General features: G+C 42.6%; 2 protein-coding genes across 2 annotated transcripts; one reads left to right on the plus strand and one right to left on the minus strand.

The window, feature by feature from the left end:
- Positions 1-5431: 5431 nt before the first annotated feature.
- On the plus strand, positions 5432-7603 carry SERLADRAFT_434065 (uncharacterized protein; the record flags this gene model as incomplete). The annotated part of the gene is made up of 3 exons (XM_007314336.1): positions 5432-5725; positions 6537-7033; positions 7111-7603. 3 exons carry the CDS (start codon positions 5432-5434, stop codon positions 7601-7603), a joined length of 1284 nt encoding a protein of 427 aa, XP_007314398.1.
- A 525-nt stretch (positions 7604-8128) lies between these two features.
- SERLADRAFT_359763 (uncharacterized protein) lies at positions 8129-11750 on the minus strand (the record flags this gene model as incomplete). The annotated part of the gene is made up of 10 exons (XM_007314337.1): positions 8129-8662; positions 8716-8906; positions 8964-9351; positions 9404-9604; positions 9652-10110; positions 10158-10382; positions 10437-10646; positions 10699-10953; positions 11004-11300; positions 11351-11750. The coding sequence occupies 10 exons, from the start codon at positions 11693-11695 to the stop codon at positions 8300-8302; spliced, it is 2934 nt and encodes a 977-aa protein (XP_007314399.1).
- Between the last annotated feature and the right edge of the window lie 11536 nt (positions 11751-23286).

The following is a 23286-nucleotide window of genomic DNA, read 5'->3' on the forward strand; positions in this document are numbered from 1 at the left end:
CCAAGATAATCAATCAAGGACCACTAGCACCAGCATCAGGACTTGGTATGACCTGGCAAAATTTACCTGGTAAGCTCCACCTGATTTGGTCTGTGAGTGCCGTTGTGACCCAGTGTGACCAGAAATTGCAGAACCATTCCAAAACATGTGTCGTCTTTTTGGTTTTGTTCCACTGCTCCAATGCTTCAAGTTCTTGCTTGTTTTTCTACATAGGCAGCTAGAAAACTAAAAATTATATCTACTGGTCAAGTTCCAACAGTCTCAAGCTTAACGACTAGTGAGTTATTCAACTTCTCCCCAGACCAATTGCACATATTGTCCAACGATAGTAGCATGAAAGATCAGAAAAGTCTGATTGGACATTGCACCTAATATTGGGTGAAAATCAATACAAATAGCACCTTTGTTGGGGTTTATATACAGTGTAATGCTGGTCCATGACACATCATGGTTCCTAGACACAGTGTGATATAAGGAAGTACTTGACAATGAGGAGAATTTTGGCTCTCCAAAATTTCTTTCAAAATACATTAGAAAACTTAATATTTTATTCAACATTTTGGTCTTCGTGAAAATTTAATTTTCCTCTTGCCTCAAAGGCTTATTGTACATGATTTATTCCAGTGGTCCTTTTGGCAATATATTGAATCAACGCTGAGCAACAACGTGGGCCTTTGAGTAGTTTATATGGAGGAACGGATGGGGGAGCAACCTTGACTGTGAGAAGGGTCTTGAAAGGCATCCCTTTAGATGCGAGTTCTAATGCTATGTCCTCAATTTTAGGCCCAAAGCTTCATTGTACACACTCTAATACAGTTAATGCTTAACTCACGCAAACACCCCACCCAGGCGCTGAGGCTGTATCACAAGGCAGGAGCAAGAAGTTCACTTTCTTGATACCTGATTTGTTCTTGAAGTGGATAGGATCAACCATAAAAGGAAATTTGTGGGCTCAAATGTATTCAAGGCAAGATGGAATCATGTCCCAAATAGGTGGCAGTAGATCTTGTGCTTTCTGATATTGGGGGCAAGATAGAAATACAGATGTAGAATAAACTGCAGGTTCAACCCAGCTTGGTGTTCCGTCTGGAGATATATCTCCAAAGATATGTTTCACCTCAGACCACTGAATCATATCAATCATCAGATGTTTGCCAAATGGGAAGCGCTCTGTAGGGAGGAAGCCGGATCTGTACTGAGGGGTATCAGACACCTGTGGTAAATTGTGTTTCATATGGGTGATCTGATGTTTGCGAGCGGATGATAAGTCTTCACAGAGCATAGCCTTGGACTTGGCGCAGTATTCTGGCCACATTGGCCCTCTTTGGACAAAAGATTGCGGGGTATCCAATAGTACACCTGTTACAATAACACAATGTTTGGACCTTTAAAATTCATTCTCCCCTTCAACTTTCTTTTGTAGTTTTCACACCCTGTGCCATGCTGCATTTTCCATTATTGTTCAAACTCTACTTCTCGCGCTGCACTGCCTTTTTCTTGTTTTTAGATACAAGTATCTCACGCAGTGGAGCTGGTCACACGGGCTGTGCCCCATGACATCATCAGCCACTGCCTTCATCAACTGTACAGTACACATGTACAAACAACCTGTAGTAGTATATATACCCCAATAGATCAAGGAGACTCCTTAGCGAGTCCTCCTGTTGTTTACCCACAACTAACTTGGTGCTATCCTAAGGGTAACCACTCCCCTCACTACCTTTATAGCTTTGTCTGAGTTGTGCACCAGAGTAACAAACTCTAGGTTGTTACATTGGTAAAAATAAAAATAAAAACATAGAAAATATTAAAGTAGAAAAACATGTTTCTCTCAATTCTTCTTCTTCTTTGTGGCCACCCTTCCCCGGAATCCCAAGGCGTGTATTGATGCACACATATTTATTCCAAAAGGAGATCTGTTTAGATGTTGGTGTGGAAAACCTTGCCCGGGGCATAAAACACCCAACCAGCGCACTGCTTGATTCAGGCGCTAATGGAATCTTCATAGATCAGGTCTGGGCAGAGTAAATTGGACTCCCCCTTTTAAAATTAGATGGATCTATTCCTGTCTATAACATTGATGGTACACTTAACGCGGGTGGCTGCATTACACACAAATGTTCTTTTGTTGTCAAGTACCAAGGACACAGAGAACAAGTCACCGCCGAAGCTACCCAACCAGGGAAGATTAATTTGATCTTAGGTTGGACCTGGCTATTTAAACACAATCCTGAGATTTACTGGCAGACAGGGGTTGTCACATTGTCACATTGCCCTCAGGAGTGTGAGGACTTGGTTAAACCGAGTCACATCCGTCAAACAGAGCTGGATGAAAGGATAAACACTGGTCACGTTGATGCCAAGCTCCAATCTTTAGATAAGGTCAATGATGATAATGACAAGGTAAAACCTGAGGAAGAGATCAAGAGGCTGGTACCTTCAGAGTACCATGACTTCTGGAAAGTCTTTTCTAAACACAAATCAGAGCGCTTCCCAGAGGCTAAGCCTTGGGACATATGGTCATAATGACACAAATGATGCAGATGCAATGAATATTGACGCCCCTCCAAATAAATGGGGACCATTCAAGAATCAGCTGAACTGGAAATTTGCACAGTGGGCTGTGAGAGAAGGTATTAGAAAGAATTCACTGGATAGGCTGTTAGATATACCTGGAGTTTGTGCTCTATCCTATTTCTCCGGTTAGAAATTCTGACATTATATTGGTAGTTCACAGAAAAACTAGGATTATTATATCATCATAGTTGTAGACAAAGAAATTCCTGAAAGAGCAACTTGGCACACAAAATATCTATATTTCTATAATTGACCTAATGAAAAACATTTGATTTAATATTAAAACCCCCTTGATGCCATATCCACTTTGTTTGGAAATACTTCACATGCCAAGAACATTGTTTGCAAGCCCAAGAAGATTTTCACGAATGCAAGCAAGGAGGAGAGGCATTATAATGAGATGTGGACAGGAAAATGGTGGCATTCTGTACAAGTTTGTTGAAATTTTATTTATATGATTCTGTTCAAGTTCCTGATTCAGTCCACAAACTTTAGGCACTCCTTCCAGATGGTGCATCTGTGGCCCCTGTTATTATTGCAACAGACAAAACTCAATTAAGACAATTCTCAGGCAACAAAAGTGCATACCCTGTATATCTTACTTTAGGCAATATACCCAAGGTTATCAGACGCAAACCATTTCAGCATGCCTGTATATTGATAGGCTATCTCTCTGTCACTAAGCTTTCTAAGGAGGGTCTGACTGCCACAGAGAAATCTATACAGATTCAAAGGCTATTTTACTCATCTATGTGTATGATCCTAGAGCCTCTCATTAAGGCAGGAAAGGAGGGGATTGAGATAACAGGTGAAGATGGGGCTATCAGAAGGGTCTATCCTGTCTAGCTTACTATGTGGCTGATTATCCCAAACAGTGCCTTTTTTCTTGCTCAAAGTATGGGACATGTCCTGAATGCCATTGTATGACAGATATTTTGGAGAACAGGGAGCCTGAAGATGAAAGGACACCTATTGGAACCCGGGATGCCATTTGTACAGCCATGGTAGCAAATTCAGTATTGTTGTCCTATAAGGCATGCATGGAGAAGGGTGTATCCTGTGTTGAGCACCCTTTCTGGGAAGGCTTTCCTTACACCAATATCCACTGTTCTATGACACCAGATATTCTGCATCAGCTCTACCAAGGGGTTGTTAAACATATCATAAAATGGTGCCAAGAACTCTTCAGAGGTGAAGAATTAGATCAATAAATATGTTGCCTCCCCACATAGTATAGTAATAACCTTCCGTCTTAGGTGGGGCATTATTACCTGATAATATTACTATATACATGGGGCCAGGAGAGTCTGGTGGAGTGTGCCAGCCGGGCCATGTTAGACGTGATATTATTGTGCCCATCATCGACGACCCGACTGGGTGAGATGCTGCCCATCCAAGACGACCTGGCTGAGTGAGAGGACACCCATTTTAGAGGACCCTAGCTGGGTGAGAGGGTGCCCATCTTAGACAACCAGGCTGGGTCACAGGGTGCTCGTTGATGACGATCCAGCTGGATCAGAGTCTGCTCATCAAAAACCTGTCTGCCACCTTGTAAGCATTGTTTTTTCTATTTGACATTGGATATGCAAATATAATATCTCATAACTTCCAAATCTGGTGGTGTCTTGTTGTTGGGAGGCTCTCTAAGACTGTAGCGCTTACATTATAGATACATGGACATGTTTCAATTGACTCAAAATCTGCACTTGAACGGAAAAAAGAAAGATAGTGCTCATCTTCAAACACACACCTCAATTTTTTACCCGTACCACATTTAATCATGCCTGAAATACAGTTTAATGACACCCAAATTGAAATACTCAATACACATTTGGAAGAGTTCCGGGATGCAAATTCTCTACAACGAAGACGTGTACTTGATGATACCTGGAATGAAGTCAGGGAAAATTTGGGAGGACATTGTCAGAACTGTGGCCTCTTTGGAGTGGGGTGTTGGAGTAACAGAGTATAAGGGACAAGATGGGGAATTGGCTTAGCTCGTGCGCTAGGCCCTTCCGCAAACCTTGATCCCTAACTTGACAGAAAATGGATGGAGGAGAGTAGAGAATGAAAGGGAAGTAGAGTAAAGATCCTTCGGAGAAGGGTCAGAAAGGACTTAGAAAAGGACTGGTAAAAAGGTGAGGGAATCTATTTGATATTCAAACTGCAGGAACGGAGTACAGGAGTTACAGCTTATATACTGTTGGGGGAGCAGAAGCTTGTAAGGAGTAACTTGTAATGTATGTACAGAGTTCGATGCGGACAATTATCTAGCGAGAGGAGAATGTATGTGCAAGGAGTGTACCATAAGGTCTAACTGCAGAGTCCATGAGGAATACTAGAATGTGCAAGAAGACACATATGGCGGACTAGAAGTCCAGTGCAGGAGTATTGGGGCAGACAACCAGAGTAGCATGTGAAACTGGGGCGTAGAGTTATGCTGACTGGCAGACCATCAGGAATGTAATCCTGAGTATGCCAATGATCCAAAGGCTTCGGACTCGGAGAGTATCTCCTTCAGAGATGCCAGAGTTCTGTCTTCCGGTACAGATATGACAGATGTGTACTAATCAACATCAAAAATTTAACAGAAATGAAAGAGGTATGATCACTCTTGATTGTCAAAGTATATCATCATGTTTACAATTAACATTGCAGTGGGTCAGGCGTTGGTTGTACAACCACAGTGGTAACAAAGAGCCTGGGAACAAGGTTGCCAGGCATGGAAAGTATTCAAGTCTGAACCAAGTGCTCAACTTAGTGAAGAAGAAGGAGGTGGAGAAGAGGATGTGGGACCTTTACGGAGTCAAGGCGGGGAAATCAGGTTATATTGGTAAACTGCAGAGAGCCCTTCATGGCTGTAGAAATACAAAATGCACAACCTGGAGAGCCCATTCAGCACACAGCACATCATGATCTTGAGTCCTTCTACTACATTATTTTAGCTATGTGCATTCTACTGGAGCAGCCCTACCAATTCAAGGACGAAGTGTTTATGGAGCGGAAGGTAATCAGGAAATGGCTCAATCATGAATTCGACACCAAGTTCACCTGTGCAGATGCAGCGCATCACAAATTCACAACATTTGGCAAGGCTGATAACCTCCGTAGTTTCCTTGACGGACATATCGATGTTCATTCCCAAGAGGTTCATCAAACTTGGCCTTGCCCCCTTCCTGGTGTTGACACCCACCACCATGACTCCATTTTGCAGATCTTTCATGATGCTCTCAATGTTATACAAACTAGCAGGAAGAAATTGACACACCTGAGACAGCCACTGACAAGGCCAGAGGGATTTATACCTCATTTGGATCTCTGGCGCTCAAGTGATAATAGATTCAAATTATATGCTCCGCTTGTGGTCACACACATTGAAGGGACAAGTAGTGGGGGGAGCATACCCAGGTATTCTGCATCAGTCAAACCTTCCAAATCAACTTCATTGGATGTCATGGGGACAACTTGGGCACGTACTCGGACACTTAATGCTCTTAAAAGAAAAGAAAGTGTTCTGACTGCTTACAGATCTAGCTTCCCACACTCTGCTCATCACAAATGCCAATGCCATGCTTCTTAAATTGCTTTTTATCTGTGTTGAATTGTGTTCTTTATACTGGTGGTTGTTTTCTACTTTGTATCTTCTATACTTTAACTAGCACATGAATGGACAACTTATGACCGTAACTGCTGCATTGCCCCAAATAGCAAGACCCATTACAGATTTATTTCATCAGTGACTTGGAGCACCATTATCATTAAGACTTCCATTTCTTCTATTATGTCCTTGCCTATATATCATCATCGTACATTGGTTAACAGAGATACTCCCTATATGTGTCCTGCTGGATGTGGAAGGTCATTTTCAATAGCTGATGCTGTTAACACACATCTTGGCTCTGCAAAAAAAATGCCTGTGGTGCCGCAAAGGAAAGTTACAATCACTCACTATCCCGCAGCAACAAGAAGATAATAGAGAAGAAGCTAGTGGATTAGACATGTTAATAGATGATGAGCATATGGAGGAGGCAATTGGCAAAGTACTACAGGAGTTGCAAGAGGATCTTTTTTCATTCATTCCAATCGCACATTCTAATATTAATGATGATGGGGAAAACACAGCAGGCCCATCCCTTCATCAGAACTCAATAGTCCTAGATGACAATGAGGATGAACGTATGGAACATCCCACAGCTGGCAAGGTCATAAGCATGGACGAGACTTTACATCAGAGGTGGAGAAGAGAATTCATTGCAGCAGGTGGGGATGGTGAAGATGTAGAAATGGGTGAAGCTTTAGACCCCAAGTTCTTCCCCTTTGCCTTGGAGACGGATTGGAGAGTAGCATGTTGGGAAATTCAAGATGGTATAGGACACCAGTCTTTTAATCAGCTGTTAAGTATCCCAGGTGTCAGTGATTTCATGATTTTTATGAATCTTGCTTATACTATTGCCAGGTCAGGGGGAAGCTGGGGCTTTCTTACCATAATATATGTGGATTACACAAGATTGTTGACTACAGCATACTGTCTAGGGCTGAATGGAAATCAACTATGATATCTTTTCCTGATACTCTGAATGATACATACCTTATCCAGTATAGAGATATACTTTCAGCCATCACGACTCTCCTTGAGAACCCTGCACATGCCAAACATATAGTCTATAGCCCGAAAAAGATTTTCACCAATGTGAGGAAAGAATCAAGGGTTTATCATGAAAGGCAGATGGGAAAATGGTGGCATGCTATTCAGGTGAGCATGATTCTGTATCTCCCACTTACAGTGACTTACAAAATCTTTGGAATAGGCTCATCTACCATGTTCTTCCATCACCTATTTCGGCTGGAGGATGAGCATGGATATCGGGCACAACGAACACAGAGACACTCACAGATGTTGGCAGCTTTCCTGAATGGATCTTCGGTATCCCATCCCATAGGCGAAACGGTTGAGCTAATTTATCTAAATGCTCAGCAGACTCCCTATCGAGCAGGTATTAACCCTGAAGATGATGAAAACACATAAGATCAATGAATCTGAACAGAATAAAGCACGGCAGGCCAGCACTCACTGCATGGGCTCTAAAGCACATTGTGGGGATTGTTCGGCCTTCAAGGGAGAGCCAGTTGAAATTGTTTGGTGCAATGGGGTTTCTCGACATTAGACATATATGTACAGAGCAATTAGGGGCACGGTTTACAATGTACCACTGCGATTTGTCTAATTTTTTTTCACCAAGTCCCATGCCGACTATGGCGCTGCCTGCCGCCCAAAGTCGTTCATGCCGTCTCATGCCATCTCAGACTTGATGTTCAATGACTCGGATCAACCTCAATATACACCGAACAGCACCCTCCTGCACGCCACCCTTACTTTGGACAAGACTAGTACGAGCCTAATATACACTTATCATACCTTCACCAATTTCCAGATGGGTCTTCTGCCGCCCGTTCCTTAAGCCTCTTTCCTTAATCCCTACCTACCTTGTATCTACTTCAATATACTACCACGTTCCAGGGCTTAAAAAATTCTTTCGTGCTGGTATATCTTCAACTGTAGATGAATGAATATTCTACTTTTCTTCCAAGGTGAAGATCCTTTTGTCGATATATATAGGATTCAAGAAGTTGAAGATATATGTGTAATGCACTAGATATTGATCATCGAAGTCATGATAAACTATCAAATGGTTCTTCACTTTATCAGCATACCACTCCTAAGTCATAATCGTAAACTAGAGATCACTCTCGACACCTCATCAACAGATTCGTCGTCTCGCGAACGACCTGCACGAGACGGCCTCGATGGAACATAAACACTAGGAAATGATGGTGCGGTCGCTGACGTTGGACTGGAGTTGCCACCTGTCCCTCCTGTTGACGTCGCCGGGGAATCAGGAGGAGGAAGTCGACTCGATGCCTCATTTATGCGGGATAACGAATATGTCAAATCAAGTGATTGTGCACGATTCTGGAGAGATCGAGGCTTTAACATTTGTCCTTTGAGCTTCGACTCCAGCAAGGAATCAGATCCACGTTTGAAAGCATCGTCAGTGTGCCTTGCACGTGCAGGGATTCCCGATCCCTTCATAGCATTTAATAAACATAAGTGGCTGCACGAGACGACCTCGAACTTACAATTGGAGACAACTGTTTGTTCCAATAATCTAGGCCACTATTGTGCACATAACTTGCTTGTGTCTCTTCATGATCTTCGACGTCGAAGATATACGGAGGGGAGTTAAACAGTGCCTTTACATCAGGCGATGAACTGGCAAGTCGGAGACGGCGTTCGCGAAATCCCTCAGGTTTCGATAGCTCAACAGATTCTGAAACATTTAATGACTACCGTTACAATTGGGGAATAGTTCATGAATGAAACTGACCGTGTCTCCTAGCTGTGGAAAGAACCTTGCTGTCAAAGTGAGGAAAAGCCTCTGCAAAAGAATCTCCTCCTTTATGGCTAGGAGCAGTCGATGACGGATAGACATGAATCTTATTGTTCAGCAAAAACTGCTCCAACATCTCCCGCGCCGCTGTGAGAAAGTCGGTATTACTTCGCTGACAACGGAACTTGAAGGTACAATCGGAGGATGCTTCGCTACCGGAAGACCCTACGCCGTTACTGATAATGTTTTGGAGGGTAGGTGTGATAGATACTTGAAGTTCACTTTTAACACGTTCCACGAAGGCCGCGAAATCAGCAGATGCACACAGCGCGAGGATATCAGCGCTGGGAGGTACACTGAGGTCAGCTTCGAAAGGTACGTATTCCTGAGTAAGGGTTAATGAGTGTCCCTGTCACCTGAAGAACGGTGTTTCCTACCAGTAACATAGTAACTGCTATTTGAACCTGATTTTCAGGACCAAATACAGTTACGACGTCAGAAGCAGTCTCTTTATCAGGGAATCGGACTCGAGAGTTGGTCTTCGATTCGATGTCATGAATAAAAATAGCCTTCTCGCCCAATAAGATTCGATGATACCGGCGTGGAATTGACACCGTTTCGTTGACATAATCCTTATCCTGCAAGTATGTCAAGCCCATGTGTCTCATCCGTGAAGTAGTATTACCTTAGGATTTACGATTTCCATAACAGATTGCTTCAAGTTGTCCAAGTTGGTAGAGTTTTTGGATGGAGTCCTTGCCACCACGTTATCTTCGTTATCATGATAGCCTCCCAGAGCGGCAAACTCTTCGGCATTCGAAAATTTCACGTAGACTCCATACTTCTTCATAATGCGTTGTATGTTACGCCCCCCTATTCCGATTATCCGTTTATGATAGGCCTCCGGGACGTGAAAGGAAATCTCTGCAGGAAGCTCTTCTTGGAGCAAGGATAATCCTTGCAAAACAGACGAGTCATTGCCTGCAATATCAATGAGGAAATTGTGGTCATTAAAGGTCTCGAACTTGATTTTGACGTTAGAAGCCTGCATTATCTTATTAATTTTACCGTTCTTCTTCCCGCTGATGAATTCCCGATGTTCATTAGCGAGTTCGATTTGGAATCGAATTTCGTGATGAAAAGCCTGTTACGACATGAGAAGAACACTGACATTGGTAAAGAAGGATCTACCTTGATAACATCAAGATCAAGAATCATGGTGACAGCCGCACGAACTTCATACTCGAGACCGTGCATCTCAAAACACATGCTCTTGAAGACAATCTCTGCTCCAGTTGTGATAGATATCTGTTTGAGAAGGGTGTTGACTTGCGAGGCATTGAGCGTTGTTGGTGGCAGTAGCGCATTGAACTGAATGGGCAACAGCCAGAAAGACGCAACATAATACTGGCAAGCCTAGGTAGAAACTATTACCACCCGAGTGATATCATAGAACCAGATGGCACCTACTAAATGCATGATCGAGCGTATAGTTCGCTGAACATTCACTCTTTGATCACCATAAACTGTAATTAGGCTGTTTGAACTACCGATGGGCGGAAGTTCGACATGACTCGCGTTGTCACTCATTATAGACTTCAGATCCTCAGCGTGCTCCAAGATCATCCAGTCTAATTTTCGGGGTAAAATAGCGCTGTCTCTGGATACAACGGATTTGCTCTACGAGTATGAACATCAGATACGAACAAATGCTTAGATCATCAAACCGAACCTTATTGGCTGAGAGTTGGAGTAACATGTCCCGCGCCCTTTGGACACCAAAAAATTCCCCGGTAACCCAGATGATGTGTCTAGCGGAGGCTCCAGGTTTCTCGTTTTCGGAGCCAACTAGACCTTGTAAGGGAGACGGTAAATATATATTTGTCGCCGTTTCTTCTTGAATTGATTGAAGTATGCTACGCTTTCGACCAGCTATAATAGCATGTAATTTATGATCGATTTCGCATAGTTCTGCGTGGAGTCCATTCTATATCGTCATTAGTGTTACACTTGAACTCCACTGCTCAGGACACTTACCAGCTCGTCGAGCATGACCAGTAGCCGGACACGAGCCAGCTCAACGGCGTCACCTTGCCCCGTGACTACAAGCTCACAAACGCGTTCAGTGTCTAAGCCGGACCACCCTGAGCTAGTATTTATACCATCTGGAGGCGCTTTGTTTGAAAGTGAGAGGGGACTATTAACAACTGCGATGTGTGCCATGGTTTGCGAGGCAATTTCGTCAAGCCTCCGCCGTACGTCAGGCTTCAGGACAGGTTTTGAAGATGGAGAATCAAGTATATCTGAACGCGGGACCTTGATTGCAGCGCGATGCTGAATAAGACGTGAAAATATATCTTGAAGGGGGGAAAGAAGGTACAAACGTGAAGAGGACAATCTTTGAGAATCATACCACGAGCCATCATGACTTGTTGATATAATCCAGTGATATAAAAATTCCATCCCCTTCCTTGATCTACCATGAAAGATGAAGCATGACAACCATGGACAGACATAGCCATGACGGTCAGCTTGTGTATAGATTCACTGTCAGAAGAAGCATCTGGAACTGCATTAACATGATTTTCTTGTATTTGATGTTCTTTATGCATTGCTGTCAAAGATTCGGACTGAGGAAAACGAAAGTCGCCTCCGTGCAGATCAAAGCTTAAAGAGGAGTAGTGTCGCATCCTGCGAGGATGCGTGAAGGAAGTAGAGTAAACATCCATTTTGGAAGGGAAGAGGGTAGTGGATAGAAACAAGATGAAAAGTCAGCGGTGTGATAAAGATCAGGGGTATGGAGCGGATAGGGGGTATGAGTATGGTATGGGTATTGAAATATTGCGAGACCACTGGTTTGTTAGCATGAAAATGCAGTGCAGTAACCCGTGGGACTATGCCCTCCTATTTCGGGACTCGCCGTATAGACCTTACACTTCACAGTGAGGATGATTTCGTCGTCCTAAAATGATATAGAAAATTATAAGTAAAGCATTAAATTTAGCATCAGCACTTCGGAAAGAAAGAATGTTGAGCGACATCTAAATACTAATTCAAACATCAAATTTTCATGGAAATTCCATGGTTATTGAGGAGCGGTCGGCGTACAGTCACTTCAAATTGTTTCAAATTCGACTAGCTCCACATAATTTCATATTTTAAGGAATATAACTGCAAAACCAAATTATCTTAGTTTCTATTTTATTTTCCGATATTCAAGTTGGAAAAGTAGGTATTTTAATGGCCGTTTAAGAAAGGGCCAAAATAAGATATTTTGAACGCATCACCCACTCGAGGACCCTTGATAATTCCTATGGAACCTTGATTTGTTGCTTTGGATTTTTGTCCGGACACGACCTCCAGAAACCCTCTAGAAATTGAACAAAAATAGTGAAATCCAATTTACTCTTTAATGAAGCCATCAATGACAACTGTTGATCCTTTCAAGTTGATTGGAATTTGCATCCAATTGCCAGCTCTGAGACTAACAACAAGAGTCCAATGATAGGTGGGAATGCTATCATAAAATCTCTAATAACTGTTTCCTTCAGGATATACATCTAATTGGACAAGCTACACTTGGTGTCTATGGCTAATCAAAGAGACGAGAACCATTGATCAAGAACTGCTATCTTCTGATCTGTCATCAGCAACAGCACCACATTCTTCACAACAGAGTCAAAACCCCTTCAAACATGAGTCCTTTGCAAGACCCTGATCTAGGGGACCTTTTTTTTGATGCTTCGTGAGATTGTAGCTGATGACATTACTCACAATGGTTATGGGCTTCTTCCAGATGAGAGGTGACAAAACCAGATAAACCCGGTCTCTGCCGAAGCAGCCATTGTTCTCCAAGAACAATGGTGACTCCATGGAGTCATTATTAATAAAACTAAGTGCAACTCAGCCGCTGCCCAAGAGGCTATAGAAACAACTTTGTAATTTACCTAAGTGAAACTACAATAGATGTTAGTTTAAGGTGATCTCTAATAAATGTAATGTAACATACCTCAGCCGCTGCCTGAGAGGCTATAGAAACGACCGAGGTATTCCTATACTAAACCCCCTACTACTTATAGTCGGAGGTGCTACTCGCTACAGTATAATGACTCCTAGGAGTACAATTGTGCTCCTAGGAGAACAATGGTTACTCCATGGAGTGGTGGCTATGCTCCATGGAGAACAATGGCTGCTTTGGCAGAGACCGGGTTTATCCGGTTTTACTCCCACTCGAGTGCAACTGTAGTCTCATAGCTTTAGAGAATTTCCAGTGTTTTTTGTGAGTGAGGGGTTTAGTGAGAATGTCTGCAACCATATCTCCTGTAGGAACGTATCTGATTACTGCCTCTCCCTTTGATACTAAGTCATCTCGGATAAAATGATATTTCCGTTGAATGTGTTTTGTGCGAGCACGGAACTGTGGATCTCGTGTACGAATGATAGTTGCTTGATTGTCACAGTGCAATGTTGTAGGTCCATTTTGAGCATGTCCAATTTCTTCAAAAAATGTCCAAAGCCATGCAAGGTGTTGTCCAGCATTGCTCAATCCAATGTACTCTGACTCCGTGGAGGATAAAGCTACCATGCTTTGTCTTTTGCTTGTCCAGGAGATTGCTCCTTGGATGGTGATAAAGACAAACCCTGATGTTGATCGAGATGTGTCTGGGTCTCCAGACCAATCTGCATCTGATTATCCATAGAAATCCATGTCCATAGAGACATCTGTGCCATCATATTGTAGTTCCATATCCCTGGTTGCTTTCAGATATCGGAGGACACATTTTGCAGCTTCCCAGTGATGGCTCCTTGGAGCTGAGCTATGTCTGCTTAGTATTCCAACAACGTAGGCAATGTCTGGGCAGGTTCCGAGCATGACATACATGAGGGAGCCTACAATTGAGAGGTATGACACTTGGCGCCCTTCAATATGCATCTCATGTTGCACAATATCTTCCCCTGGAGCGTTTGCGAGGAGTTTTGATCCATGGGCCATTGGTGTCCATACTGGTTTGCAGTTCTTTATTCCAGTACGCTCCAGGACTGTGCCAATGTATTGGTGTTGCAATAGGGATATTGTTTTGTTTGAACGATCACGTTGGATTTCTATTCTGAGGATGTATTTTGCTTCTCCAAGGTCCCGCATTTTGAATATGGATTCGAGTTTGGCTTTTGTGATATCCATGAATTTTCGGGATGAAGCTCCTAGGAGGAGGTCATCTACATAGGCAACAACAAAGCATATTTGTTTGTTTTCCCGGAATACATAGAGACATGTTTCTGCATTTAGTCTTGTGAAACCGAGCTCCTGGAGCTTGCGATCAAAAGTTTTGTTCCATGTACAACCAGCTTGTTTTAACCTGTAGATGGATTTCTTCAATCTCCAGCAGTATCCAGGTTGGATAGGAACACCCCTTGGAGGAAGCATGTACAGTTTTTCTTCAAGTTCTCCATTGAGATAAGCTGTGGATACGTCCATTTGATCAAGTTCTAGGTCGTACTTTGCTGCCAGGGCTAGAATAATTCAGATTGACTCTAAGTTTGCAACCGGAGCAAAAACCTCCTGGTAATCAATCCCCTCCCTTTGAGTAAAACCTCGTGCAACAATCCGGAGTTTGTATCTCTTAATGTTTCCGTTTCGATCAAACTTGATCCGGAACACAGGTTTTGATGTGATGGGTTTTACTCCCTTCGGAAGTGGAACAGTGTCATATACTGCATTAGTATTGAGACTTAGGAGTTCCTCCTCCAAGGCAGACTTCCATAATTCTCCATCCGGACGTGATAAGGCTTCCTTTAGTGTACTTGGAAGGTCTGTGTTAGATGGACCGGTACTTGCTATTCCAGCAAAGAATGTCTCCTCCGTATCAGATGTTTCTTCATGAACCTCAGGAGTGTTAGGTTTCTCCATGGAGTTGTCATGCTGCTCTTTTCAAGACTGTTCCTCATCTAGAGTCCTTTGATAATCTTGGTTTTTGTCTGCAGGACGGGTCTGGCGACTGCTTCTGCATACTCCTGGGACTTCAGCAGGCATGACTGCTCTTTTAGGAACTTGTGCAGGTGCTCCAGGGAGTAGATGCATTTGTGTATTTGTTGCCCCACTCACTCCTGAAGGTGTTGGATCACTCTTCAGAGGTGTTGTATGCCTTCCAGAAGCTGATCCAATGGACAGGCTGTCTAGCTGTATTCGGACTTTTTCCACATCAGCTGGCTGTATGTTGAGGGGCTATCCTCCCACTGACTGTAACTCTACTTTGGCTTTCCATTCTGAAGATGGCCAGTGTTCATGTCTTGGTTGTAGAGACTGTTGTGGAGGGTATCTTAGCTGATTAGGTGCTCCCACTGCTCTTGGAACGTCTCCACGGAGGTATTGCCCCACTGCTCTCGGAACATCTTCATGCTGATATGGTTCCATTTGTAATTCATTTGGATCTCGGATCCAAGGGTCAGGATCATCCTCCTCCAATGTTTTTTGGTCTGGATAGTGAGCATTCTCTGGAATGAGTCCCTCCCACTGATCTGTGCTAGTATCTGTGTTCCAGGGAGCAGTGTCGTCCTTTTGTACCTTTCTGGATTCATTGAATATGACATGCCGACTGGAAAACACAGTTCATTTTTCAGTGTCTAGGAGTTTGTAGGCTTGCTTTCCATGTGTGTAGCCAATCATTATGGCTTTGATATCCCTGTTTTGGACAATTTGTGGACAGAGATGAGTGCTAACATGAAGTTTGGCACAAGTAAGACATTTGACAGTGCAATATTGTAGTCCTTTTTGCCAATAGTTGCTTGTAGGATTACTGTTCCATCGCCAATGGCATTTACAGAGGATTCATCCCCAAAACTGATTGTCCTCGGAGGATACAGAACATGGTATGTTCCTGGCTCAAACCAGGAGCGGTGAGGGACCATGTGGGATGTTGCTCCGGAGTTAATAATAATCGTTGTGTTGGTCTTATCAGGTTCCGACACAAGGTAAGCTTGAATGTGTTTAGCAAGTGGCTTGGAAATATGTACATGTTCCAATGCAATATGACTTTGTTCCTCCTCGGAGTCAGATCCAGATGATTGCTCCGCTGTATTTGCCTTTTCCTTCTCTTTTCCTTTATCCTTGTGTCTTTCCTTTCCCTTCTTCTTTTGACCTTTTTCAGCTGACTGAAGTGTTCGACACTCCGAGGTGTTGTGTGATTTGGCTTTGTGGAAGTTACACCATTCAGCATGAAGATGTTCCGAGAGCAGTGGGGCAATACCTCCGTGGAGACGTTCCAAGAGCAGTGGGAGCACCTAATCAGCTAAGATACCCTCCACAACAGTCTCTACAACCAAGACATGAACACTGGCCATCTTCAGAATGGAAAGCCAAAGTAGAGTTACAGTCAGTGGGAGGATAGCCCCTCAACATACAGCCAGCTGATGTGGAAAAAGTCCGAATACAGCTAGACAGCCTGTCCATTGGATCAGCTTCTGGAAGGCATACAACACCTCTGAAGAGTGATCCAACACCTTCAGGAGTGAGTGGGGCAACAAATACACAAATGCATCTACTCCCTGGAGCACCTGCACAAGTTCCTAAAAGAGCAGTCATGCCTGCTGAAGTCCCAGGAGTATGCAGAAGCAGTCGCCAGACCCGTCCTGCAGACAAAAACCAAGATTATCAAAGGACTCTAGATGAGGAACAGTCTTGAAAAGAGCAGCATGACAACTCCATGGAGAAACCTAACACTCCTGAGGTTCATGAAGAAACATCTGATACGGAGGAGACATTCTTTGCTGGAATAGCAAGTACCGGTCCATCTAACACAGACCTTCCAAGTACACTAAAGGAAGCCTTATCACGTCCGGATGGAGAATTATGGAAGTCTGCCTTGGAGGAGGAACTCCTAAGTCTCAATACTAATGCAGTATATGACACTGTTCCACTTCCGAAGGGAGTAAAACCCATCACATCAAAACCTGTGTTCCGGATCAAGTTTGATCGAAACGGAAACATTAAGAGATACAAACTCCGGATTGTTGCACGAGGTTTTACTCAAAGGGAGGGGATTGATTACCAGGAGGTTTTTGCTCCGGTTGCAAACTTAGAGTCAATCTGAATTATTCTAGCCCTGGCAGCAAAGTACGACCTAGAACTTGATCAAATGGACGTATCCACAGCTTATCTCAATGGAGAACTTGAAGAAAAACTGTACATGCTTCCTCCAAGGGGTGTTCCTATCCAACCTGGATACTGCTGGAGATTGAAGAAATCCATCTACAGGTTAAAACAAGCTGGTTGTACATGGAACAAAACTTTTGATCGCAAGCTCCAGGAGCTCGGTTTCACAAGACTAAATGCAGAAACATGTCTCTATGTATTCCGGGAAAACAAACAAATATGCTTTGTTGTTGCCTATGTAGATGACCTCCTCCTAGGAGCTTCATCCCGAAAATTCATGGATATCACAAAAGCCAAACTCGAATCCATATTCAAAATGCGGGACCTTGGAGAAGCAAAATACATCCTCAGAATAGAAATCCAACGTGATCGTTCAAACAAAACAATATCCCTATTGCAACACCAATACATTGGCACAGTCCTGGAGCGTACTGGAATAAAGAACTGCAAACCAGTATGGACACCAATGGCCCATGGATCAAAACTCCTCGCAAACGCTCCAGGGGAAGATATTGTGCAACATGAGATGCATATTGAAGGGCGCCAAGTGTCATACCTCTCAATTGTAGGCTCCCTCATGTATGTCATGCTCGGAACCTGCCCAGACATTGCCTACGTTGTTGGAATACTAAGCAGACATAGCTCAGCTCCAAGGAGCCATCACTGGGAAGCTGCAAAATGTGTCCTCCGATATCTGAAAGCAACCAGGGATATGGAACTACAATATGATGGCACAGATGTCTCTATGGACATGGATTTCTATGGATAATCAGATGCAGATTGGTCTGGAGACCCAGACACATCTCGATCAACATCAGGGTTTGTCTTTATCACCATCCAAGGAGCAATCTCCTGGACAAGCAAAAGACAAAGCATGGTAGCTTTATCCTCCACGGAGTCAGAGTACATTGGATTGAGCAATGCTGGACAACACCTTGCATGGCTTTGGACATTTTTTGAAGAAATTGGACATGCTCAAAATGGACCTACAACATTGCACTGTGACAATCAAGCAACTATCATTCGTACACGAGATCCACAGTTCCGTGCTCGCACAAAACACATTCAACGGAAATATCATTTTATCCGAGATGACTTAGTATCAAAGGGAGAGGCAGTAATCAGATACGTTCCTACAGGAGATATGGTTGCAGACATTCTCACTAAACCCCTCACTCACAAAAAACACTGGAAATTCTCTAAAGCTATGAGACTACAGTTGCACTCGAGTGGGAGTAAAACCGGATAAACCCGGTCTCTGCCAAAGCAGCCATTGTTCTCCATGGAGCATAGCCACCACTCCATGGAGTAACCATTGTTCTCCTAGGAGCACAATTGTACTCCTAGGAGTCATTATACTGTAGCGAGTAGCACCTCCGACTATAAGTAGTAGGGGGTTTAGTATAGGAATACCTCGGTCGTTTCTATAGCCTCTCAGGCAGCGGCTGAGGTATGTTACATTACATTTATTAGAGATCACCTTAAACTAACATCTATTGTAGTTTCACTTAGGTAAATTACAAAGTTGTTTCTATAGCCTCTTGGGCAGCGGCTGAGTTTCACATAGTTTTATTAAGAGGGACGGTCTAGATGATGAACCCATGTTTGAGGTATTGCAAGCTAGCTGGCAACGTACAAAAGAGATTTATGTATCACTGTCTGATAGCATTTGGGCTGAACAGGCAAAACTCTGGTGCCAAGTGCACTGCTTACTCATCATTTCTGAAGGTACTTCACACTCGATGCAGATTAATTGATACATGCATGATGATGCCCTCCTGGATCTTTATGACTATCCTTAGTTTAGTACTGGCTGTCTCAATTCTCATAGCCCTATTTTGCCTCAGCTATTCCGTCATCGCAAATCTTGTATTTTATGTGCTTCTAAGCTATTCTGCTGTCTCGTGTCATACAGTGCCCAAAGTATTCCGCTGTTGAAAAAGTGCAAACAGAGTGTCATAGTTTTGTGTTTGGTTCTATTGGAGTGCCTACGGGTTTGCATTCTTACATTCCAAGTTGTGACAATATAGGGTTGATATACTGGCATTGAGATAGCAAGATGGTTTTTATGTGTGGCCTTGAACTTAATGTCAACATATATTGCAACAGTGACTATAGAGTTGCCATTTTCCTTGTGAAAAATAGCGTGATCTGACTCACATTGCTTGAAGCTGAGATGTTCAAATTCTGATCAAATTTTCTTGTACCATGCTTGTCCAGCTTGTTTTAGCCCGTAGATTGACTGCTTTAGTTTCCAGACTTTGGCCTTAGATGTAGCAAATCCTGGGGGACATTCCATAAAGACATCTTTGTCAAGATCCCCATTTAAGTAGGCTGCCTTTACATCCATTTGATGTATCTCCAAGTTTTGCTTTTCTGCTATGGCAAGTAAGGTTCAAATTGAGGCAAATTTTGTTACAGGAGCAAAAGTTTTGTTATAGTCTATGCTTTCTACTTGTGTGAAGCCTTTAGCTACAACTCTTGCCTTGTAATTCTGTACTGAGTTGTCTGGTCCTCTTTTGATGCGGTATACCCATTTTAAACTGATAACTTTTTGTCCTCGCGATCTTTCCACTTCATTGTAAAGGTTGACTTTGTTGAAAGCAGCCAGTTCTTCTAGCATTGCAGCCTGCCAGAAAATTGTGTCAGGACTGTTTTCTGCTTGGTTGTACGTCGTGGGTTCAGTGTTTGCATTAGACACTCTGTATGCATGTTCATCATGTGGTGAGTTTATCTTCTTACACTCACTTTATACTTCGCTGATACTGCCTCACCTGTTGCTCTCTGCCTCATTTTGCTCGACTTCCCTGTACTCCTTCCTCTCCAACCTTTTTGGTTTGTATGCATTCACAAAGTAGCATTGGTCGTTGTCCGGCACTGGGCCTCTTTAAATAAGGGATGAGCATTGGATCACTAGGGGAGAAATTGGAAGAGGATAAGGGACTGGTGGTCCTTGGGATGTGGGACAGAGTCCTGTTGGGAGGCATTTGGCTCTGACTGGAGTTTTTGGATTGACTGCAGGTGTGTGGCCTTTTGCTGATTGGTTAGCGGTTTCAGGATTGACTGCAATATTGTAGACATTTGGTCTGTGGAGGTGAGCTTTGTACTTGCTTCTTTTGGTTCTATAGCGGGTCTTACATGGATTTTGGTTTTGGTTTCCCTGTCACTAGATAGGCTTTCAGTGTCGGAGAGGATGGAAATGGATTCAATTTCTGGGACTGGATGAGTCTTTGTGCAGGTGTTATGATACACAATTTTTGGAACTTTAATTTTCATTCTCCTCTTTAACTTTCTCATGTAGTTTTCACACACTGTGCCATGTGGCACTTTCCATTTTGTTCAAAATCCACTTTCTCACGCTGTGCTGTTTATCTTTATTCTTAGTTACAAAGTCTCTCACGCAGTGGAGCTGATCACACAGGCTGTGCTCTATGACATCATCAGCCACTGCTCCCATCAACTGTATAGTACACATATACAAACAACCTATAGTAGTATATATACCCCAATAGATCAAGGAGACTCCTCAGCAAGTCCTCCTATTGTTTACTCACAACTAACTCGGTCCTATCCTAAGGGTAACCACTCCCCTCACTACCTTTATAGCTTTGTCTGAGTTGTGCACCAGAGTAACAAACTCTTGGTTGTTACAGCAGGTGAGTCATTTGGTTTTTGACATTTGGACTTTGATTGCCTTGACTCCTGCTTTACAGTACGACACAACTATGACCTGAGGTGTCTTTCTCATCATATACAACATCTCTGGACTCTATGAGGCAACCAGACCCTTTGCATATCCAAGGTAGGTGCATTCTAGTGTTTTTGTATTGAGTTTCCCTCATTTTTCATCAGGTATGTGAATAAACACTTTACATCCAAATATTTGCAAATAGGATATTGATGGCTTGTTTCCAGAGTATAATTTGTGAGGGGTCAAGTTCTCTTGCAATGTGCGTGTGGGAATATGGTTTATTATGTGTGCTGAGTGCAGTACTGCATATTCCAAGTATGATTTTGGTAGATTAGATTCTTCTGTTATACTGCAACCCATTTCCATGATGGTTCGGTTCATACATTCAGCAATGCCATTTTCTTGGAGAGTGTAAGCATTAGTCTTTTTGTGATGTATGCATTTTGACTTTAGGTAAGTTTCAAAGATTTTTGACACATTTTCCCCCCTCCATCACTCCTGAGGAAATTGCCACGCTGCTGGTTTCACATTCAGCTCTTTCTAGGTAGCCTTTTGTGCTAGCAAAAGTCTCGTCCTTTATTGTTAGGAGCTTCACTACCAGTTTATGCAAGTGTCCATCTATGGATGTGATGAAATTTTTTTGTCCTGAGCATGTGGATACTGACATGGAACCACAGATATTTTAGTCAGTTCTGTGCAGAACGCGGGGATTTTCCACTTCAGACTTGAATGTAATGATATTTTGGGATTTTTTGCCTGCTAGGCAGGATGGACATTGGTATCTTTTGATATCCTCTTCCCCAATGATCTCTAAATCTTTGACCATCCCGTTTTTTGACAGTTTTTTCAGAGAATCTAGATGGATGTGGCCTAGTCTGTTATGCCACATTCTAAGGGAGGCTGGAAAAGTAGTCAACATTGCTGACAGGGAAAATAGGTTCTCTATTTCTCGCATATCCAAAGGGATATGCCACATAGGCTTGTTCTGGTATGTAGGGTGTTGCCTCTAGGATACATAGGTTTTGGTGTTTGTGAGCTAATGCGGTGGTTTTCCCTTTTAGCTGGATTCAACAGGAGTTGTTTTTGAAGGTTACGCTGTAGCTTATATTCAATAGCCTTAAGACTGACAGTAGATTGCTGTTTAGCTCTGGCACAAAGTACATGTCCAGCAAGATTGTTCTTTGAGTAGCCTGTTTGCCAACAGTTATGTCTAACCCAATGCATCAGGAAAAACTCTTTTGCTGTGTAGCGCTATATAGCCACCACATGTATATATGTATGCTTTTATAGCAACTATAGCCCTATAAATGCAATTATAGCGCTATACAAATATTGTTATAGTAATTATAGCCCTATCAATGCAATTATAGCCTTTATGGCACAAAATTTAGCTAAAAACAAAACAATAATATTCATAATTTGAATTTACCATAGTGTCTGATAAGTGTATTTACTACTAAAATTGTTGAGATAAAATTTTGTACAAACATCCAAAACATTACTGTGAGTCCAATTGAGTGGACAAGTATCTCTATTTCCCCCAAAGACTGGAATCAAATGACAAACCTGTCTAATTGCAGAAAGGGGTATAATATCACCAGGCAGGTAGCCAGAAGCATTAGGCCCAGGTTTGGTAACAGAGTACATCATATGGTTGTCTTTAGCTGTTGGCCTTAGATAATTAAACCATTTAATATAAGCCAAATGATCTTTGGGCCAGTTAGAAGGGGCACTATGTGTGCCATATAAAGTTGTAGGTAACTTGAAGATCACTCTAAGACATCCAATTCTTCTGCCTGGTACAACTTTTAAACAGATAGTAGATAGAACTTTATATTATAGAACTTACCTGTTAAACCTGTTAATTCACAGTCATTAGAGTTCATCACTATAATAGTATCAAACCTAGGATGCTGTTCACCAACACTTGAGGGTTTTGCCTTTACAGCATCCATTTGGTCATTAAACAAGTCCACATCATTTCCAAGAGTCTCAAGGGAGAATTTGAATGAGTGGAAAACATCAAGGTTTTGAAATGGAAGAGGATAAGATCTCGTTTGTGCTCTGGAATTGGGCTGTTGTAATTTTGAATTAAGATAGATTTTGAGTATATCCTCAAAGCCCGGGCAGGAGTGCTTCTCCATGATAGATATAAGTCATTGTTGGGATTTGCTTGGATTCTTTGTAATAATGATATGACAATCCTGAGACTTGGCACAAAGGAAAACATCTTCATCGTCTTTTTCCATGCTCATTTTAAGATAACTCTCAAAAGCAAATATTTTTTCCCTACACAGCAGCCAGGTGATCATTTGAGGAGCTTTATTCCTCTTATTGGAGGCCCTCCATCCATCTTTAGCAAAGTCTATATGAAATCTTTCAAACATCTCCATATTGTAGTTGTTGGTGGTGCTAAACCATGTGATAAACTCCTAGTAGTGTAAGAGGGAATGAAATTTAGGTATGTTGAAATGGTCCAT

Source organism: Serpula lacrymans (assembly GCF_000218685.1).
Source record: "Serpula lacrymans var. lacrymans S7.9 unplaced genomic scaffold SERLAscaffold_3, whole genome shotgun sequence".
Classification (NCBI taxonomy): Eukaryota; Fungi; Basidiomycota; class Agaricomycetes; order Boletales; family Serpulaceae; genus Serpula; species Serpula lacrymans.